At 40.6% G+C, this 21,122-nt stretch overlaps 1 protein-coding gene, 1 long non-coding RNA gene and 1 pseudogene across 2 annotated transcripts; all 3 read right to left on the bottom strand.

Annotated features, from left to right (window-relative positions):
- Positions 1-3,858: 3,858 nt before the first annotated feature.
- LOC148098540 (uncharacterized) lies at positions 3,859-4,717 on the bottom strand. The gene is made up of 3 exons (XR_015720680.1): positions 4,628-4,717; positions 4,403-4,524; positions 3,859-4,260 (listed from the first exon to the last, which is right to left on the bottom strand). It is a non-coding gene; the product is annotated as an uncharacterized LOC148098540 (long non-coding RNA).
- Positions 4,718-8,781: 4,064 nt separating this feature from the next.
- Positions 8,782-11,837, bottom strand: LOC148098539 (trace amine-associated receptor 7b-like; annotated as a pseudogene).
- Positions 11,838-20,243: 8,406 nt separating this feature from the next.
- On the bottom strand, positions 20,244-20,858 carry LOC148098538 (trace amine-associated receptor 1-like). Its single transcript, XM_087852612.1, has one exon. It carries the CDS (start codon positions 20,844-20,846, stop codon positions 20,331-20,333), a length of 516 nt encoding a protein of 171 aa, XP_087708738.1. The 5' UTR covers positions 20,847-20,858; the 3' UTR covers positions 20,244-20,330.
- Between the last annotated feature and the right edge of the window lie 264 nt (positions 20,859-21,122).

The raw sequence follows: 21,122 nt of genomic DNA, 5'->3' as shown, positions 1-21,122 counted from the left end.
ACTAGGGTGGACCGCGCGTCCGATTCCTGTTATTAGCTGTCCGCCATAGGAAGGCTGCGTTCCATTTACAAGTAGTGACAGTCTGCCGTAACTCGAACTCAAACCCCGCTTTGTTCTTTAATTATAGGCCTTTTATAGCCGTTCATGACACACACACACATAAAGCACTTTGCCTCACCATGAGAATGCAACTTTACCTAACCTAACCTTTAAAGTATCTGATATAGGATAGAAAAATGAAGCAACCAGAGATTTAATGATGAAGACTCTGGGTTCTGTAGTTCACGTTTTACAGTCCTGAATGACTCTTTGCATACAATTTATTGAAGAGGACTTTAGAATGCACTTTACATTTAGACTGTTGCTGTTTAATTTTTTACATTGTTGCCGTGTTATGTCATGAATAAGGTTCACCTGCTGGGGGTTTGATGGATCAGCTGGACAATACAGTCAAAGACAGACTTCATTCATCATATGCAAGAATCCTAGTTGGATTTTTGTTGTCACTCATGTTTTTGAACCAAATATTGAAAACAATTGTGACAGACTGGATACCTGGCCAGGTGTACATTACCTTGTAGTCAAGCATCCCAGGACAGAGCCCTGCCCCACAATGAGCCTGGGTGGATACGTGGTTATAATATAAAAGGACTGATACTGAATATGAATATTTCATGAAAATTGAATTATAATACAAATTAGTAATAAGGGTTTCTCTGCGCCCTTATCTACCCCATACTCAAAGAGCTGCGGGCAGAGAGGGTGACAGGAGAGGATGGCACTGAAGAGAAGATGCTCGGTTTCTGGAGTCTCCTGGTCCTGTCAGTATTAATAGGATGCATCTGCTGTGTCTTCTCGTGGATGCTCACCTACCTTGACTCGTTCCAGCCTGGTATGGATTTCCCAACACTGCGGACAGTGGCCCATGTCAGAGACGTTTAATATTGATTACATATGTCTGAATTGCTAACCCTAACCCTATCTCAACAGACCACAATGCCCTGGACTGTCAGTATTATTACATGCTGTGAACATAAGTAGCTTTGATCAGTTTATGTTGTAAAAGAGAAGGAATATTGAAAAAAAGATCAACATTCTGATATTATTTCTTCCAAACTGACCAGAAACATGCTTGTCATACTCTCACAGCAAAGGATCAGGCTCACTGTGCATGACGGCTCAGGCCAATAATGTTTGTTAGATTGTCAGTTGTTTAGTGCTTCTGTACAGTTAGGGTCACCGTCTCTATTTCAGAATAATTAATATGCGGAAAACACTACAAGTTGATTGTCTTCCAATATTCTAACATAATTAAAAAACTTTAAGTTTGTAAGTACATATTGTTTTTTTTCTTTTTTTTGCCTGTCCCATTTGGTTCTTTAGCCGTCAGAATTGTTGTCTGAAGACCAACAAGGATACCCAATGGATTTATTTTGCCAAATGGATCATCATGGCATTGCCATATTGGTCCATTTGATTGACCTTTGTTTTTATTATTTATTTTATTTTATTTTCAGTTGTTACAGACGGGACAGACATGAGTGAGGGATAGGAAAGGGAGAAAGAAAGAGGAAGGAAAAGAAAAACAGAAGGGGAGAGGGACAGTGAGAAAGGGGGGGAAAAAATATCTCCGGGATCACCTGTTGAGAGAAAAAGAATAGAAAACAAGCAAAAAAACCCAAAACAAAGCAACATACTAAACAACACCATCGCATTAATCTAGCTAAGTGTAAACAGCAGTAAATACTAAATATTGAATGTTGTTGTGCAGCACGCAGGACAGACAGCGCACAATGTGCTTTGAAGTAGCAGCCAAGAAAGGTGTGATTTAAGTCTACGAACAGTGAACACCCGTGTGCACACCTGTGTGGATCGGCGCGCTTGTATTCAAATGGTTTCCCCATGTAATGGTCTGCAAGAGGATGTAGAGAGTCATAGTCCTGTCCCCCAGGGAATGAAGCAGGCATGGAGGAGATCCAGGCCCCAGACATCCAGAGGCCCCAGAGTGCAAGAGCCCAAGGAGGACCACCGGAGGGGCATCCGTGCCACCTTCATGGGAAGGGCTGAGGATCCCCAGACGAGGGGTCACCCAGTAGCCACCGGGCAGAAGCTAGAGGGTGCGGAGAGAGGTGGAGTCTAAGACCCGACCTGACATATAGACACAGACAAACAGGCACACACAGACACAGACATGCATTCCCACCCTCATGCACACATATACAAATACTCAGCACTCACCCAACGTAGGAATAAACATAAATGGACATGTACACACAATCACACTCCCCAAACATACTCTATACCCCGGGTCCAGGTATCCTCGCCCCCAGAGGGGGAAACGGCACCCAGACCCAAGAGATGTTACCCTTCCCTCCGGGGTGGAGGCTAGCAGACCGCCCCAGGCTCCACAGCAGCAGGAAGGCCAATTGGACAGCCAGCATCTCTTCCCAGCCCCCCCGCCCCGATGGCTAGTAGAGAACGGGGGGGTGTTAAGACCCCATACCTCCCTCCTCCCGCTCAAGTGTAGTGTTGCTGCGTGTTGCTCTAAAGTGCATTTAAAACAAGGGAGAGCATGGTGCTGCTGCCAGAGAGCAGCAGGTGTTAACACGGCCCCTCCCGAGAACCCTCAATGTCTACATGGATTTAAAATTGAGAGTTGGGCACCGGCGCCAGAGGTAGGTTTGAATACACAGACCGTCTACTGGACGCCGTTAACGTGCCCACCCTCAAGGCCCTATATATATACGTGTGTGTTATGAGAGTGTAAGTAATGTGGATGTCTAAGTTGTGAGATAAAATTGAGGCACAGGTGGCCAGAAGAGGACAGAGGGGGGGGGGGGGGGGGGAATGTCTCCCCTGAACCCTGGTAACACACCCGCACCCCAAGGCCCTACCTGTGTGGGTGGGTGTGGTGGAGCGGGAAGAGGGAGGTAGCCAGGGATGGGGAGGAAAAGAAGGGAGGGGAGGATGCCCCTCCCTAGGGCCAGCTCCCCCGCTGACCCCAGTAGGCAGCCCCGTCCTCTGGTATCCACCAAGGCAAGGGAGCCCAGGCCCATCCAGACCGGGGCCTACGGCAGCAGCACCGCCAAGCCCCACAGGACCCGGGGCAGCCCACCCTACCCCACCGCAGAGGAAACTGTACCCACCCCAACATTCAATCATCTCCCAGACTACACAAGACAACAGACACCCAGGTTAAGTTTATTCTCCACCTCTCCTATGTCTCTCCCCCATCTGCAGAGTGGACTCCTGCAAGGATGGAACAACCTCCCTGCCAGTTGAAGAGCCCCCCGGTTAGGCCGATGCACAAGAGGCCCCCTGCGCCAGGGCTGAGCCCCCGTGCACCCACCCGCCCACAACCTCGGCAACACACCGACGAGGACCGAAGTCCATAGTACATATTGTTACAGTCCTAATGCCAATATGATTCTTCATAACTCCTGCTTTGAAATACTGAACTTTAAAATTTACCTGATGAAAGATAATTTACAGTGGCAGTCTGTCAGGATAATTCTGACTATAAGATCACTGTATTAATCTGAATTCTTCTGAAATGTGCTGTGAATAAATGCTGATGCAACTCACTGTGGGAAAACTGTTAATAAAATGAATCTGGGACACATGCAGCACATTCACAGAGGAAGAGAACACAAAGGGAGGGCACGCAGAGGCCGTGTTAAAGTCAGAAATCTAAATCTTTAGTCAAAAACAGGTGGCGGTTACAAACAGGAAGACAAGCAGTCCATCAAACAGTCTACAGGGTCAAACATACAGAGAATTCAAACAGCAGTAAAAAATAACTGGACACTGAAAAACTTAAAGCAATGTGTGACGCAATAAAAGGAAGCAGTACGGTATATTCACTGAATTATCATCAATTACAAAAGAGAAAAAGAGAAAAGGAGAAAAACTATGATTTCTAAGAAAATAAACCTTGATGGAAACATACAGAATGTAAACTGTGTGAGTTTGGTGAACTTTGTTAGTAACAAATGAGGTAAAAACCCAAAACAGACAAAACACAGAAAGAGGCTCTCAGTATTCATTAATAATTAGAAAGCATCTAAACATTCTGGTCGTGGATTTTTACAGTCTTAGTTCTGCTCGCTGTCATCATTATAATCATCATAATCAATGGGTCCTGAGGTGGGCGGGACTGTCTCTGGTGATGTCACCATGAAGGAACAGCATCTGGCATGTGTTGCTGAAACATCCCAGTACACTGGTGTAGTTTCCTCTCCAGCTGTTTGACATTTGACACTTCAACATTAAGGGGAAGAAGAAGAAACAGTGTTAGGTCAGGTGACCACATGGTTTCTAAAGTAACTGACAGGAAGTAACCAGGCCGTTAGAAATGGATGGCATGTGTTTAGAGTTACTGGAGTTGGGTAACTCTACTTACCAAAAGCAGAAGCACACAGATGACAGATCAGATGCTGAATGTTGCAGGAACATGCTCATGTGTGGTGATCATTCAATGCTGCTCCGGCAGGTTAGACAGTCCAAGACTGATATGCTGCCCATCTGAGAGTTTGAAAACACACGCAAAGATTTATTTTGTATTACAGTCAAAGTTGGATGTTCATTTTTGTCCTTTAAAAATGTTTGTGTATTTGAAAGCACTAACATTTAAGGATGACTTGGATTGTCTCCTTTAAAGGGGAGACATGTGTATCCACTGATCTACGTCACTTAAACTGGATGATGACTCCTCTCCCCCTCACTCAGAAACACTCCTAATATAACCAAGCAAATAAATAATATTGAACATTTACTTACATCATTACAAAAACATCAAAAACATCTCCCTTTGATTCTATTTCTCCATTCCTGCTGAACATCAGGCAACAAATATCTCAATAAATCACAGTAAAGCACATATTTTCTCTGCTTTGTCTAACCTCTGCAGAGCCCCTCTGTCAAGAAAAACATATCTGTAAGCATAAAACAAATATACATTTCATAACACATCACTGGACAAACCTCGGTCAGTTGATTTCCTCTGTGTAGTGCAGACGAGCATCAGTCAGCAAGTCAAGGTGGTGAGATGGACTGGTGTCCTTTGTGACTCTGCTGGTTCTTCTGAGGAAACACTACCGTCTCTCCACACTGTCACCATCTGTGAGCACAAACTGCCGCTCTGCCAGCATGTAGGAAATCACATATCACACACACAGGGGTGAAGAAACATTAGAGCTCAACTTTGGATACTTTAGATCTAAACAGATCAAACTAGCTCTTAGTTTCAACAATCAGTGAACAGACAAACAATGATACCATACTGATTCTGTATGAATACAATATGGTATTTTCAATACAGGTGTCAAATTAATTTATTAAAACTAATACAGATATATGTATATTTCTTTTTGGTAAATTAGTTTGCTAAATTATAAGAATATATATATTTTTTTTCATTTAACAATTGCAACTGAAAGAAATTAAATATTGAACAAAAATATATTGTCACATTCTGAGCATGCTCAGCATGCTGGCAGACTTGAAGTTGCTACAGATTTTAAGAAGTGATAATTATAGGGAAGAAACTTCTCTTTTTCATCCGTTTAATCAAACATTTGATGCCTCAGATGTCTCAGTCCTATAGCGTTCTGCAACTACAACTAACCTGAAGCTTGGATTTGGCTGCAGGTGCCCCTGTACATCCTTCTCAACATGTGGGTACCATTTAATCACACTTTTTCCTGAGCTTTGCTTCATCACAAGACCAAAGGTGGCATCCCGTGTCACCGTCATATCATCATCCAGAAGAAACATTTGAAGAAACATCATGGAGAAGAAACATTTACGCGCCTCCTGGTTTTGTTTTCTGATCCTGCAAAAAGACTGAGGACAACAAAGCCCAGAGAACACGAGATACACAACATCCAAATTCAGACTCAACAGCCTCCATAAATGAAGAGCACCAGGTTGGTTCAGTTATAGTAGATATAAGCATACTTCACATTACTGGGTATGAATAATAATCAAGAGACAAACTTTAAAGATGCAGAGCATGATGTCCCATCATCAGACTGTAAACAAACATCCACCAGACTTCTTTGTTGGCAAAATTGATGATTATCCTATCAGTAGAGTGTATTAACCTGTGGTATAAGCAGAGTCACTGAAATATTACTGTTTCAGATAAGAAATCTAGCACATAAAAGCCAGGGTGGGAGGGATCTCTGCAAACTGACTTACCTCTGCAAGTGTGAAGCTCAACAAAAATCTGACTCTCCAGTCACAGACAAACAAAAAACTCCAGCTGGGAGATAGAAAACGCTGTCTGGGTCTTGCTGGATGTTGCTGGTCAGAGTCCACACATTAGCAGAGTGCTTCTTGGTCCCACTGACCCATGTGGACAGCGACTGTGGAGAACTGTTCTGGAAAACAGAAAAGAGGATTAAAATAACAAAAAGCCAAACAGGATTTCCACAAAGACTATCTTGGAATCAGCAATCAAAAAAAAAAACACTGGTTCATATTTCAATTAAATATGAACAGGTTCCTTAAATGTACGCAGTTCAGATCTGATTTAATTTAATTTCCTTCACACAGCACATTTGTCCAGGCTGACAGGTAAACATAGAATTAATCTCAGGTAACATGACTCATAGTAGAGATTCAGTAAGAAAGATTGCTAGCTCTAATATTATTACCACACAATACAAAGACACACCAACAGCTCAGATTTCTAGAACTATTTAAACAAATGTCTTCTGAATATTCAATTCATGTTCACAGTGGGAGGGTGGGGGGGTGTCGTGGAACTTTTTAAATAAAGTCTGCTACACAGAAAGAGCTGTGATCAAGCTATTTATTACTGCGCCAACACACATCAAACATCACAGTTCAGTCATGTCAGCTCTGCCACAGAAGTTGTGCTCCTACTCCTTTATGCATTCCAAGGAAGAGGGAGGAAGTTACAAACTGATCCTACCACACTTCACATGTCTTGCTATGAAACCTAACGGATCAATGGTTATGCTGTTTTGTGCCCTTGGCCTTATCAGCACCTGTAAAGGGAGTTGTTTTCTCAAACTGCTGACGCTGAAGTAAGTTCATCTAGTTTTAGAAACTTTCACTGAACAGTCTATAACAGTGTCACAACTAAGCATATGCATAAGGACTTAAATACTTCAAAGGAGAATAACAGAAAAATTCTATTAAAGAGGCTAGAGCCTGTCCCAGTAGTCATAGGTAGAGCACACCTGGACAGGTCACCAGTCTGTCAGAGGAATAACACAGAGACAGACATCAGAGTAACAAATCTATTTAAAATTAATGTAAGTTTGCTGCAGCTGTATGTATGAAAATGTGTTTCTGTGCTCACAGTCCACCTCTCAGGAACCTGCAGTTCATTTTTAGTCTACTTTAAACAGACCTCACAAAAGGCTGATGTGGCTGGATCAGTAGTCTGATTTAAGTACGATACCTTTGGCCAGGGATTAATCTGGTACATCGCTTCACTGCAGTCTTACGTATTTTCCCCACACCTGAATTTAAAAAATACTGATATATACAAATAACAGCTTCAGCTGATGCAGCCTGACTCAATCCTAAATGTTCAGCACACAGAGACACAGAGGTACCGTTTAAAGTTTAGTGTTAACTTGAGTCACTGATCATTTGCAGTATTACAGAGTCTGGCAGTCTTTGCATGATGTCCACGTCACTGTACGTTTCTAGCTGACTCTCAGCAGGAAAGAGTAATAATAACCTGCATCCTGAGGTTTGTCATGCAGGACTAAAGGAGCCAGGCTTTGTTCACACAGCTAGGATTGTATTTTACACTGACCCTGGGTTAGTATACGTATCATACAGCACTGAAACTTGCACATATTTATTACAGATGTACTGAAACTAATCGAGATATTTGCTGTCAATCTGTGGCTGCGATTAAACACTTTACTGGAAACTTTATTAACTAGTAACTTCATCAGTCATGACAGAAGCTAATATTTCTGTGCTAACATAGTTTAAACAGTAACAGCTTTACTCCAATATAAGCTAACGTTTACACCGTAACTTTAAGCTAGCACCATAAAGACGGTAAAACACGTAATAATATCTACAAATGCATCTTAAAGCTGTTATATTAGCACTCGGTGTATTACTAACATAACCACATTAACATTATTGACACTCCCTGACTTTTAATAGTCATTCTATAAATGCTGTCCGTTTAAATGGTCTTACCTGTAAACACTGCTGTATCCACCGGATTCCAGCCAGAGTGGATTCTGGAGTATTCCCACGCTCCTGTTAGTGATCCTCCATCTGGATGGATGATAACAACCTTCTGAACAATCTAGCAGGAGATGGCCCATATCTATGGGACTGATTTGTGCTAATAACGCCCATTGTATGGACTGATAACAGCCGAAGCGGGTGAATAAAGTCACCCAGTAGCTAGCTGTGCCATTACCCAGCATACATCACTCCCTCCATAAATGCAATAAACGATACAAAAGTATCGTTCTACCTGTTTTTCAGGTAGTTGTTTACATTATATAATTTATTGTGTTCAGTATACGTCACTACAATGTGATTTCGGAAATATTAAATAATATATTAAATAATATTAATAAATCGAAAACACTAAAGTGGCCCTCCAATGAGATGACATTGCCAGCAGTGACCCACAGCTCATTTAAGTTTGAGACCCCTGCTCTACACAGTGACAGTTGACTTACATAGTTGAAATTGTAATGAACAACACAGAGAAGATCGTGTGTGCTGATATTTACTCTTATTGATATCATTCATAATATATAACTGTCAGTGTAGTTTTATGTTAGTAACGTCACCTTGAAATGTTTTTCCAGAAATTATCATTTTAAACGCTCTTCTAAACCAAGTGTAAAAGAAAGAATAAATAAAGGGATTGAGCATTGAGTTAGAAAGTGAAAACCAGTTAAATGGTTCAAGAAGCACATAAAGTATAAACCTATTGAGAGAAAAAAATGAATAACTAAGAAAAACAAGAACCCAAAAAATTAAAAATATTCCAATAACTACAGTCATTGTTAGGGATGGGTATCATTTAGGTTTTATCCGATACCGGTGCCAAACCGGTACTTTTGAAACGGTGCTGGTGCTTAAACGGTGCTCAAACCGGTGCTTAAAGAATGGAAAACACAAAATTGGTCCAAAAGCCTCTCATGTTCAGCTGTTTTTTTGTAAAAAGAAAACAATGTTAGCCTTTTCTGCAGCTATAGGGCATATATGGTATCACTATGGGCTGGAAGCAGTGCTTAAACAATGGAAAAAACACAAACTTTGTCCAAAAACCTCTCATGTTTAGCTGTTTTCCACTTTTTCTTTGGTCATTTTAGCCTTTTTGGCCAGGGTGAAGGGAGTATCTGCCATCAAACAAGAACACAGCCGCATGTAACTACAACGGTGTTTGCTAGTTCACCTTACATGCATTAATGTAATAACATGGTTAGCCTACTCAACGTAAATTACACACGAACAACATTAAGCTACTCACGCATAGTGCTGCTGCCATCATCAGTCGTCATCATTTCTGCTACACTGGCAGGACTAGGGGCCAGGACTGTACTCTTCGGGTTTTTGGGGGATGTTGCTAACTCCGGGTCCGATAACAGGTACCACACCCGCAGTAGATGTGCTCGGTGTGAGGTCTGGCAGCAAGCTATCAAATACAGCGCATTTCTCGGCTTTAAAAAAAACGCTATGCGTCGCCAAGTGTTTCATCGGATTTAAGGTGTTACCTCCTTTGCACAGTATCAACTTAAAGCACTTGTTGCAGGCTGCTGAGTTTGCATCTTTTGCTGTGAAGTACAGCCAGACTTTTGACCCCTTCCCCTTGGGCATTTTTAATCTGTAGCTCTGCTCTAAAAGAACGTACGTACCTGGACCCGCCTACTATCCTCGGAAACGTAAAATGATTGGCTAGAATCTAAAGTGTATCATTCCATACCAGTTGGTGGCGGTAATGCACCTTTCAGTTGTTTGCCAACCGCCAATACAAATGTAAGGAAGAAGAAAGTGTATCACAGCTCAGGAAAAAAAAGCACCGAAATAAAGCACTGAAATGTGCGCTGCTTTTCGGTCTGGTTACTACCGTTTATGTCAGAACCGGTGCCATCATGGCACCGGATACCGGTACCCATCCCTAGTCATTGTCTTGGTGGTCTTTCTCTCCTTATTGGCAACTGCTTTAGACTTTGTGTTCTGACAAGTTTTATTACGGATGCTGCGTGCCTGCCTCAGTGCAACAACAAGAATTTTACTGTACATTAGTGATGTGCGGATCAATACTGAAATATCGATTCCTCCGATACCAGTCATTTATGTTCAAGAATCGATACTCATATTAAAATACTGATATTTTAGTAATTTAGGGTAAATTTGTAGGTTATCATTAACAGGAACAGAGTGGAAATAAACTATATCATTTGGATTGTGTACATTGGAAGGAACTACTTAGTTTTCCGCCTGTCATAGTCATGTGTGAAGTACGTCTGTATAAATGTGTCCAGCCCCTTGTTGTGCACACTCACAACAATGGCTGAGTGTAAATGGAGTCATGTGCGGACGTATTTTACTCCCACAAACGGTTGAGACGTAGTCTGCAATAGAGATGGCACGATACCACTTTTTTATGTCCGATACGGTAAAGTATCGGTAAATTTGGATATCTGCCGATACCGATATGAATCCGATATAGTGTTTTTTAATCAATAAAACGTTTTTTTTTTTTAAATATCTTGCTGCATTTTGTATAAGGAAAATGCATTGAGTTTTTCCTTTCCAGTCACCTTTCTCGCTCACTATGTATTAACAGACCTCTCTGTATTGAATCATATCTGTTATTAACCTCTGTCTCTCTTCCACAGCATGTCTTTTATCCTGTCTTCCTTCTCTCACCCCAACCGGTCGCAGCAGATGGCCGCCCCTCCCTGAGCCTGGTTCTGCCGGAGGTTTCTTCCTGTTAAAAGGGAGTTTTTCCTTCCCACTGTCGCCAAAGTGCTTGCTCATAGGGTGTCATATGATTGTTGGGTTTTTCTCTGTATCTATGAAGCGCCTTGAGGCGACTTTTGTTGTGATTTGGCGCTATATAAATAAAATTGAATTGAATTGAATTGAATTGAGTTGAAGAAGCTTCTCGGATGAGAGGTGAAACGTCTTCAGGTAACTTAAAGAAGTCCAGACGCTTTTCTTTGCAAGCTCCTTTGACTACGATGACCTGAGAACCTTCAGAGACATAAAGATGGAGTCTATCCCTGTGCAGCAGCCCATTTGTGTCCACCAGGGGGTGGGGTTTAGTCATTTTCGAATTAGATTTTCTGTTCAACCCTTTCTGTATTATTTAGACCAGTTTGGTTGACTTTAATTGTTTGCTAATTGTAATTCCTGTTATTTTACAGAACCACACACTTACATATACTCACACGAATTCACTCCTGGAGATGTTTTGGATTAAAGGAACCTAAACTATCATTGCTGTGGACCCTCTCTTTCATCATATAAGTCACCTGTGCCTTCTGACCGAGGATAGGAAAATCCTGCTGTAATCTGCCAGTTTATTAAGCACACACATGTCCAGTTCAGAGAGAATATCATGCTCAAAGGAAATATTAAAGCACCAATTAGTAGATCAGCCACAGCCAGAGAGAGGATAAGGTAGTTAGTAGGAGTGTGGAGATATCTAAAGTAAATTATAGAAATTATCACAAGAAGATTTCCACATATGTAATAAGCATTAATGAGCTGAGGACAACATATAATAACACACATTATTTGTTCTGTTGTGAATTGCAGAGAAGGAAGCTCATAGTATTAACAGTCACATTGAATGACTCCATGACTCCATGTCACAGCCCTGAACCAAGTTTCAGTTTTCAGCATTCAAAAAAAATTTCTTTCTCATAAAAAAACTACACAAACAATATCAGTCTCCAAGTTGTCTACGTACCTGTATGATGAGGATGTTCAGTCTGTCTGACAAGAAAAAGAGACGTTTAAAATGACCATAACATGACTGCAACATTTCTCAACTAATTAGTAATACATTATGCACTTGTCCAATTAAAGAGAGAAACCTATGCTTGTTGCTGACAAGTAATGATGCGATTGCAGGTGTGTATGCATGATTTGTATCATCATCACAAATTAGCTAAACTTGCAATGACTATTTGTGGCCACTTGTAATGAAAAATATAATATACTATACTATAATACTATACTAATATAATATACTGTACAATATAAAACTGTTGTTGTGATTTGGCTCAAATATTTGGCTTCAATATAAATAAAATTGAATTGAATTGAAAACAAGCTGAGAAAATATTATGATGTTTTGAGTTAATATTGTGACACAATCTGATATGGTTGTGTAGCAATGGTAAAATGGCAAAATGTGAAAACCTATATACATATTAGCCACCTAGGTTAACTGTTTCTGATTATTAAGGAACCTGGAATGTACCAACATCGTTCCCTCTCCCACCTAGAGAGTGCTGGGAGCATATGAGAATCACGTTTTTTGTTTTTTTTTAATTTCTCCAGTGCCTTTAACACAATTCTTCCCACAGTCCTGAAGGACAAGCTGGAGAACTCAGGATTGGACCACCACCTCACAACATGGATACTGGACTACCTCACCAACTGACCACAGTATGTGAGAACTCAGGGCTGTGTGTCGGACAGGGTTGTCTGTAGCTTGCCTCCACCAGTGTGTGAATGTGAGAGTGAATGGGTGGATGACTGGGTGTGTAAAACACTTTGGGGTCCCTAGGTGGGACTAGTAAAAGCACTATACAAATACAGGCCATTTACCATTTACCATTCATCATCTACACTGCAGACTTCTCCCACAACTCCACCCAGTGCTTCCAGCAGAAGTTCTCAGATGACTCTGCAATAGTTGGCGTTATCACTGACTGGGACAACAGTGAGTACAGAAAACTGTCCCAAGACTTTGTGGACTGGTGTTAGCAGAACTACCTGCAGATCAACTGGTGGTAGACTTACTCAGACACAAAACATCCTCCACTGCAACCACTAAACATCCAAGGTGTGGAAATTGAGGCTGTGGATAGCTACAGGTACATTGGTGTTCATTTGAACAATAAACTGGACTGGACTCACAATTCTGATGCCCTCTACAGGAAAGGGCAGAGCAGCCTGTACCTGCTGCGGAAACTCCAGTCTCTTGGAGTAAAGAACCCACTCCTGAAGACCTTCTATGATTCTGTGGTGGCCTCAGCCATCTTTTACGGTCTGGTCTACTGGGGCAGAAGCATCTCTGCTGGGGACAGGAAAAGAGTGAACAGGCTGATCTGGAGGGTCAGCTCTGTTCTAGGATGCCCTCTGGACTCAGTGGAGGTAGTGAGTGACAGGAGAATGGTGAATAAGCTGTCATCCATGTTGGACAGCATCTCCCACTCCATGCAGGAGACCCTGACAGTACTGAACAGTTCCTTCAGAGGCAGGCTGTGGCACCCATGAAGTGGGACGGAGAGATTTCACAGGTCTTTACTTCCTACTGCTCCACAACAAAGACTTTGCAGCTGACCAAACACACACATCCACACATGTGCAATAACACTAAGTGCACTTTTTTTTTATGACACTGTAGTACTTTATTCCGTTGTTTATAATATTTTATTCTATTGCATATGGTATCTTGTTATCTTATCATATTCCAATGTTTATTCTTATTTTTTGCTACTGTAACTTTACACTGTCTACTTTCTGCTATGACACAACACATGTGGGACTGATAAAGGTTTATTTTATCTCTCTCTCTCTCTCTCTCTCTCTCACACACACACACACACACACACACACACACACATATATATATGTATATATAATTTTTTGAGTTTATTTTTATTTATTTATTTTTTTACATATTGCAGCTATGTTATATTTTTGCAACTCTGAAATTATCACATGGAGATAAATAAAGTATTCAGATTCCCATATAAATATGAACCTTGTCCCCTGAGTGTGTGTGTTGAGTGTAAGAGCGGCTGACCTGAGAGATGGCTAACCTGGAAACCTGGACCCTCCATGGTCAACTAATAAGAGTACGTGAAGTACTCCCTGAAGGTCTACTACAGGATCTGAATGCAAAATAACAGACAAGTCTTAATGATACTTGGCTAAGAGATGAAAAGCAACCAGGAGCAGTACCCACCATGGAGACTAGAGGCCAGGCTCAAGGTTGCATGTGGGAAGCTAGCCAACAATCAGAAGAAGTCAACTCAGCTTTATTGCATAGCACATTAAAAAGACATGCAAGGCCACCTGGGCCATGCAAGGCCACCTGGGTCATGCAAGGCCACCTGGGTTGGCTGGTAGACTGTTTACTTAGTCTGGCAGGGCGAAGGACACTGTCTCAGCTGAACTATGGACACGCACACACATACTGATAAGCACACACTCATCCCCCTCCCTTTCCAAATGCCTTCGATGCTTGTTTCCTGCGGGGGAACACGGCGGGTCTGTGTGCCGCGCTGGAATGGTAGCGCTGTGCAGGGCGGCTGCTGTGTTCGCTTCGGATTACTCCTCACCCCCCACCCAATCCTGTGGTTTGTCATGTCTTTCACAATGTTGTGCTGTGGACATTTATGTGCTTTTTGTGCAGAGGAGTTTTTTTGTTTCCTGTTCTCATGCTGTCCTACCATGGAATCGATTCGGGGGGGGGGTCCCCCATGACAAGAAGCAATATACAGGCAAGTATGTAGGACAGAGGACTGGTTTGACTTGAGACACGTGAAAGGTAGGGTGGATGCGAAGAGTGGTAAGAGTTGTAATGGTTTTTTGTTCTCTCATGTATTTTAATTTTTTTAAATTTATTTTGACTAGATTTTCCATCTGTTCAGAACTTTGGCTGACAGTTGATGTCTTTTTAATATGCTATACAAATAAAGCTGACGTCTTCTGATGGTTGGGTAGCTTTCCTCCGTATGAGCTTGATCTTGGGCCTCTAGTTGTCTTGGTCGTGGTGCTCTGGCTGGCTCATGCTGGTTTCAGGTTTTGTTTATGTTTTGCTCTTCTCTCTCGCTCTCGTGCCTGCCTGGGCAGAGCTCACTCTGGGCTCTGTGGCCCATGCAGCTGTGATGATTGCCACCACCTGTTGCTGATCTGTCCGGATTTCTCTGTGATTATTTAACGCTGTGGTATGGAGGAGTTCGCCGCTTGAACATTGAAACTCCCGTGTTCATGCTCTCAGCTGTTTCTCAGAAATCTCCCTTTGTGTACTTGCCTGTTGGACTAACCTGTGGTCTCTGTATATAGATTTCCCCAGACCTCCTTCCTTTGATTCCTGTGTGTGACAGCCTAGAAGTAATAAATGCATGAACTAACTTCTCGGCATCACTCTGAGACAGGATATTTCTAATTTTACAGATATTGTGCAAATGGAAGAAAGCAGTCCAATTGTTTAATATATGCATTGAAAGACATATCCTGGTCAAAAATCACTCCAAGGTTCCTCACAGTGTTGCTAGAGGTGAAGGTAATGCCACCCAGAGTAAGAATCTGGTTAGCTACCATATTTATAAGATTTTCAAGGCCAAGCACAATAACCTCAGTTTTATCTGAATTTAGAAGCAGAAAATTGGAGGTCATCAGGTCTTTAAGACATTCCTGCAGTGTAACTAATGGGTGTGTGTTACCTGGCTTCATTGAACGATAAAGTTGGGTGTCATCTGCATAGCAGTGAAAATGTATGCAATGCCTTCTGATGATAGTGCCTAATGGAAGCATGTATCTAGAGTCTAGACTCTAGACTCTAGAGTATGATTTAAGTGGTGGGTTCATTCTCCATTACCTGCTGGTTCCACTCCCCCAGCCTTCAGAACAAGAACAGACTGCAGCACATTAAATCAGGGTGCTCTAAAATCATTGGCCTGCCTGTCAGACCTCTGGCACAGGCAGCCAAAATCATCAATGACCCCTCTCACATTCTCCACCCCGCATTTCAATGGCTCCCCTCTGGGCGACGCCTCCGCTGCATTTCCTGCAGGACTGAGAGGAGGAGAACCACCTTTGTCCCCAAACCCACTCTGCTTTTTAACTCCAGCCAATAAGAACATTTCCCAAACCCATAAACATAAACTACACTCTTTTTAGACTGCCGACACTTTTACTCACTTTTACTCACTTGCAGTTATTTATTCACCTTTCAGTCACCTTAATTTTAAAACTTTGTAATTTTAAAACTGTGTATATACTGTATATTCTGTGTATTTATTATCTCACTGTTATTGCCTGTTTATGTCCTGTCCTTATCTTCAATGTCACACTGCTCTGTTGTATCTTAATTGCCCCTTGGGGATAAATAAAGTCTTTCTGATTCTGATTCTGATTTTACATTTTCAGAGGAGCCAATTTAGTCTCACAAATGCCGTGTTGGGGATTTTATCTTTAGCATCTGCATGGATCTTAAAATCACCTACAATAATTATTCTATCTGAGCTGAGCACTCAATCATATAAAAACTCTGATAAATCAGACAGAAACTTTATGGCCCATGTGGACGATAGATGATAACAAATAAGACTAGTTTTTGAGTTTTCCTGCTTGGATGGAGAAGACATCAAGCTTTCAAATATCTTGATGTTTGGTTGATTAATAACCTCGGTCTGTGCTTAGAGGATTCTGTTAGTTAGCATGACTCAGGGGTGTTGATTCATTTAAACTAAGATAATCATCCTGCTGGAACTAGGTTCCTGTAAGGCTGAGCAAATTGATTTATTGATCAGTTATTAATTTATGTACCAAAAGAGACTTGGAAGAGAGAGAGCTTAATAATTAATTTCACAGTTTTAATCTTTGGTGTAGATGTGGATACCGCATTGTTCTTTCTTTGTGATTTTTTTATGTTTTTTATGTTTGTTCTTTTTTTTCAGTTTGTTTTTTGTCTGTTTTGGAGCTGACATAGTCTCTAAGGGGATGGGGATTTGATGGGAGAACGGGAAGATAGTCTGGATAGTCACATTTTGGGAAGTTTAATAAATTTGGCCAGATTTCTAGAAATGAGAGCTGCTCCATCCAAAGTGGGATGGATCCCGTCTCTCCTAACAAAACCAGGATTCCTCCAGAAAGTTTCCCAATTATCTGTAAATCCCTCATTGGTTTTTGGACACCACTCAATCACCTTAAGTATGGAGGACCACAAGAGCCACACGCATCGAAATAAAAAATTCTGTGCTTAATTAATGAATTGTAGAATAAAATCTGCATTTGTAAATTCATTTTTGAATTCCAATTTGATAAACTGATTTTAAAAATGCTTTTTAAGTCTTCATTTCAAAAAACATTTTCGAATTCCACTTTAATAAACTGCATTTCAAAAACCTTTTTTCAATTGCACTTTAATAAACTGCATTTCAAAATCCATTTCCCTTTCCTGTTCGCTCAGGGATTAACATGTGGATTAGCAGTTTGATTAGCAGTTGGATTAACAACTTCATTTTAAAAATCCTGCGGTTATTCAAATTAGCTACACTGTGGGATGTAAGGAGCTCCCTGATTGGTTGGTCAGACACCGGCTGTCTGGCAGCCTGGATTTTTCTAGCTCATAGCTTCGCCCTGCTAAGAAGCGTGTGCTTGTACAAAGGCCGTTCAGCCTCGGGATTTACACTCGGCTCGACACGGATATGTGAAGAATGAAGGGACCCTGCAGCAAAACGGAGAGCCCAACCTCTGACTGAGTGCCTGTTTATGCAGTCTGACCACCTGTGAAGGTAACGTGCTAACATGGCTAACGCTAGCATCACCGCACGTAGCCCCGTTATTTTAAGGTCTTCTTAGTTTATGATAATTTTATGGCCTGTTACATTTATACAGTGTTAGAGCAATGGCTGCAACCTACAGCCTTTAAACTAGCGATTAAAATGCTGACAGTAAACTCGTCAGTCCAGATGTTACCACATTACTTTGTGATACTTAAGAGCAAGGGTGTAGATTTCGTTTTGGCATTGGTGGGGACGAATGATTCAGGTTTTTTTTCCTTTTTGTCTTTGCTTCTTGATAGCAAAAGGAGAAATGTACTTGCCTACATATGCTATTCTACATGCTTTTAAACCATTTAAAATTACAATTGATAGTTTTATACGTGAGTTATATAATGCCAAATTACAATTAAACAAATGACTAAGCATTTTAGACTTTAGTTTACTTCAGCTGGACTGACGAGTTTACTGTCAGCATTTTAATCGCTAGTTTAAAGGCTGTAGGTTCCAGCCATTGCTCTAACACTGTATAAATGTAACAGGCCTCAGTGCCGGTTCTAATAGTCTGAGCTGCTTCCAGCTTTATTTGTGAAGAGCACAGCAGCTTACAAAACACGTAGCTAGCTCGTACAGCTGCGACATAAAATTATCACCTTCAAGGTGGTCAGACTGAGTAAACGGGCACTCAGTCAGAGGTTGGGCTCTCCATTTCACTGCAGGGTCCCTTCATTCTTCACATATCCGTGTCGAGCCGAGTGTAAATCCCGAGGCTGAACGGCCTTTGTACAAGCACACGCTTCTTAGCAGGGCGAAGCTATGAGCTAGAAAAATCCAGGCTGGCAGACAGCCGGTGTCTGACCAACCAATCAGAGAGCTCCTTACATCCCACGGTGTAGCTAATTTGAATAGCCGCAGGATTTTTAAAATGAAGTTGTTAATCCAACTGATAATCCTCAAAAACCATGCAAAAAGGTTTTTGAAATGCAGTTTATTAAAGTGCAATTGAAAAAAGGTTTTTGAAATGCAGTTTATTAAAGTGCAATTCGAAAAAGATTTTTGAAATGAAGTTTATTAAAGTGGAATTCGAAAATGTTTTTTGAAATGAAGACTTAAAAAGCATTTTTAAAATCAGTTTATTAAATTGGAATTCAAAAATGAATTTACAAATGCAGATTTTACTCTACAATTCATTAATTAAGCACAGAATTTTTTATTTCAATGCGTGTGGCTCTTGTGGTCCTCCACAGTTTACTGTCCTTTGCATTTCTTCCTTGAACACTGAAAACAAGCTCAAAGCAGCCAAGATTTATGTAACTTAAAGAAGTTTGAAATTTTTCAAAAACATGTACATTTTTCTCATAATTCATAAATAGGATTTACTAAATCAGACAACATCCCTATTTAGATTTGATAATATTTCTAGTAGATAAAGGTAGATAGTTAACATTTAAATATTTAAATATTGTATAAATAAATATTGTATAACATTTAAAGACTAGAAATGACTAATGAAACTTCAGCTCCTTCTCAATCCTAAATAGGATAAATGGAAGAAAATGGTTAGTTGAATAAAGATGTGGACGTCGACGGTGAAGGCAACAGTGGTCCCCGAGTGGTCACCAAACTCAGAGGTGTCTCTAGGAAGGGCATCTGTATCCAGAAGAGTGCAGTCCTAGAAACAGGAAAGATGCTGCTCAAGACCCTCAAGCTCCCAGACCTCTGGTAGAGGACCCAGGCTTGAAAGAGACAGACCATCCAAGGGGGCGAGAGAGGAATTCTTTTATATATATTTATATAGCAGAATAAGTCTTTTTATGTTTATTTATTATACGGACCCAGTAACTGATATGCTACTTAAAGAATTTATAGGTATTGTCATTATTCAACCATTTTCCTTAGATATGCTTTTTAAACATTTTAATTCAAATTTCCATGACTACATTATCAACTTACTTATTTAAATTACATACTGTAAGACGCAAAAACTGATTACTTCAGCAGAATAGTATCATTGAATCTGTAGTTTCTACTGAAGAGGATCAAATCACTTTAGCGGTTAATTTCTTATTTTGTTAAAACAAATTGAATTCTATGACAATGGTACTTTTCAAAATGTGTCTTTTATACAATAGAGATATTGAACAATACAGCTATTGTCAAAATCATTCACCCATCCAAATCATTGAATTCAGGTATTCCAGTCACTTCCATGGCCTTCCATGGAGTGTACAGAAGACAGATTTTAAAAAATGTAGAAACAAATCTTTATGACTGCTGAAAGCACTGCATGTATAAAACTGAACTGTTTATATTCAAACAGTAAGCCTGCACAGAAGTACCACAGCATAAGCTTTTGTTCATATTATTGAGAATAACTTTCATTTGTTTTGGATAAAAATAAAATGTTCACCTTCCATTAGTGTTTCCCAAATTAAACATGATGTTTAAAAGAGTTGCAGAATATGTATCATTCGGAACAGACATTAAACATACATAGAAGCATTTTCTTTTAGTCTTCTGCTTGTGTCATTGTTAGTAATCTTTATCATTTCAAATTTCATGAATGTGCACGAATTAAAATGATTTTGAGCTTTTCAAAACAACAAGTCAATCACCTTGAAATATTTCTCCAGAAATAATTGTTGTAAAAGCTGACCTGAACCAGCTATAAAAGAAAGCATAAATGAATGGATTTAGCATTGAATTTGACAATGTAAGCCAGTTAAGTGTTTCAATAACTGCAATTGGTGTTTCATTATATGTTATAGGCTGAAAGATAATACAAAGAAAGTAAGGAGTCCAATATAAGAGAAAAACTCCTATAACAATAGCTAGAGTCTTGGTGGCCTTTTTCTCCATCTTACTGGCAGTTGCTCCAGACTGTGTGTTCTGACATGTTGTATTCTGGATGCGGTTTACTTGTTTCTGTGCAACAAGAAAAATCTTCAAATAGATACTAAGCATTATTATGACTGGGATATAAAAGGAGAAAATACATGCGAGAGTGGTTGATATTAGAGCTTCTGATAAACAGCTTTCCTCACATTTTCCTTGGTTAAATCCCACAATCGTGATGCCAATTCCAATTAGAACAGCAACTCCCCAGATCAACAGAATCATCATACTGACAACACAATCATTTTTGTTAAAGTCATTCATTTCACCAATTCTCATTTCACATGCACTGGCTTAAAATTTAATTTAACTCAAACAAAATAAAAATTGAACTGCTTAATGTTTACTGGTGATGGCCAGAGGGGCCGATGGTGCAATATGGCAGCCTCGCTTCTGTCAATCTGCCCCAGGGAAGCTGTGGCTACAACTGTAGCTTGCCTTCACCAGTGTATGAATGTGAGAGTGAATGAATAGTGGAATGGTAAAGCGCTTTGAGGGGTCCCG

Source organism: Neolamprologus brichardi, chromosome 15, assembly GCF_056152115.1.
Source record: "Neolamprologus brichardi isolate AB-2024 chromosome 15, ASM5615211v1, whole genome shotgun sequence".
Classification (NCBI taxonomy): Eukaryota; Metazoa; Chordata; class Actinopteri; order Cichliformes; family Cichlidae; genus Neolamprologus; species Neolamprologus brichardi.
The sequence above is the reverse complement of the archived record's forward strand: the minus strand, read 5'-3'. Positions and strand labels throughout refer to the sequence as shown.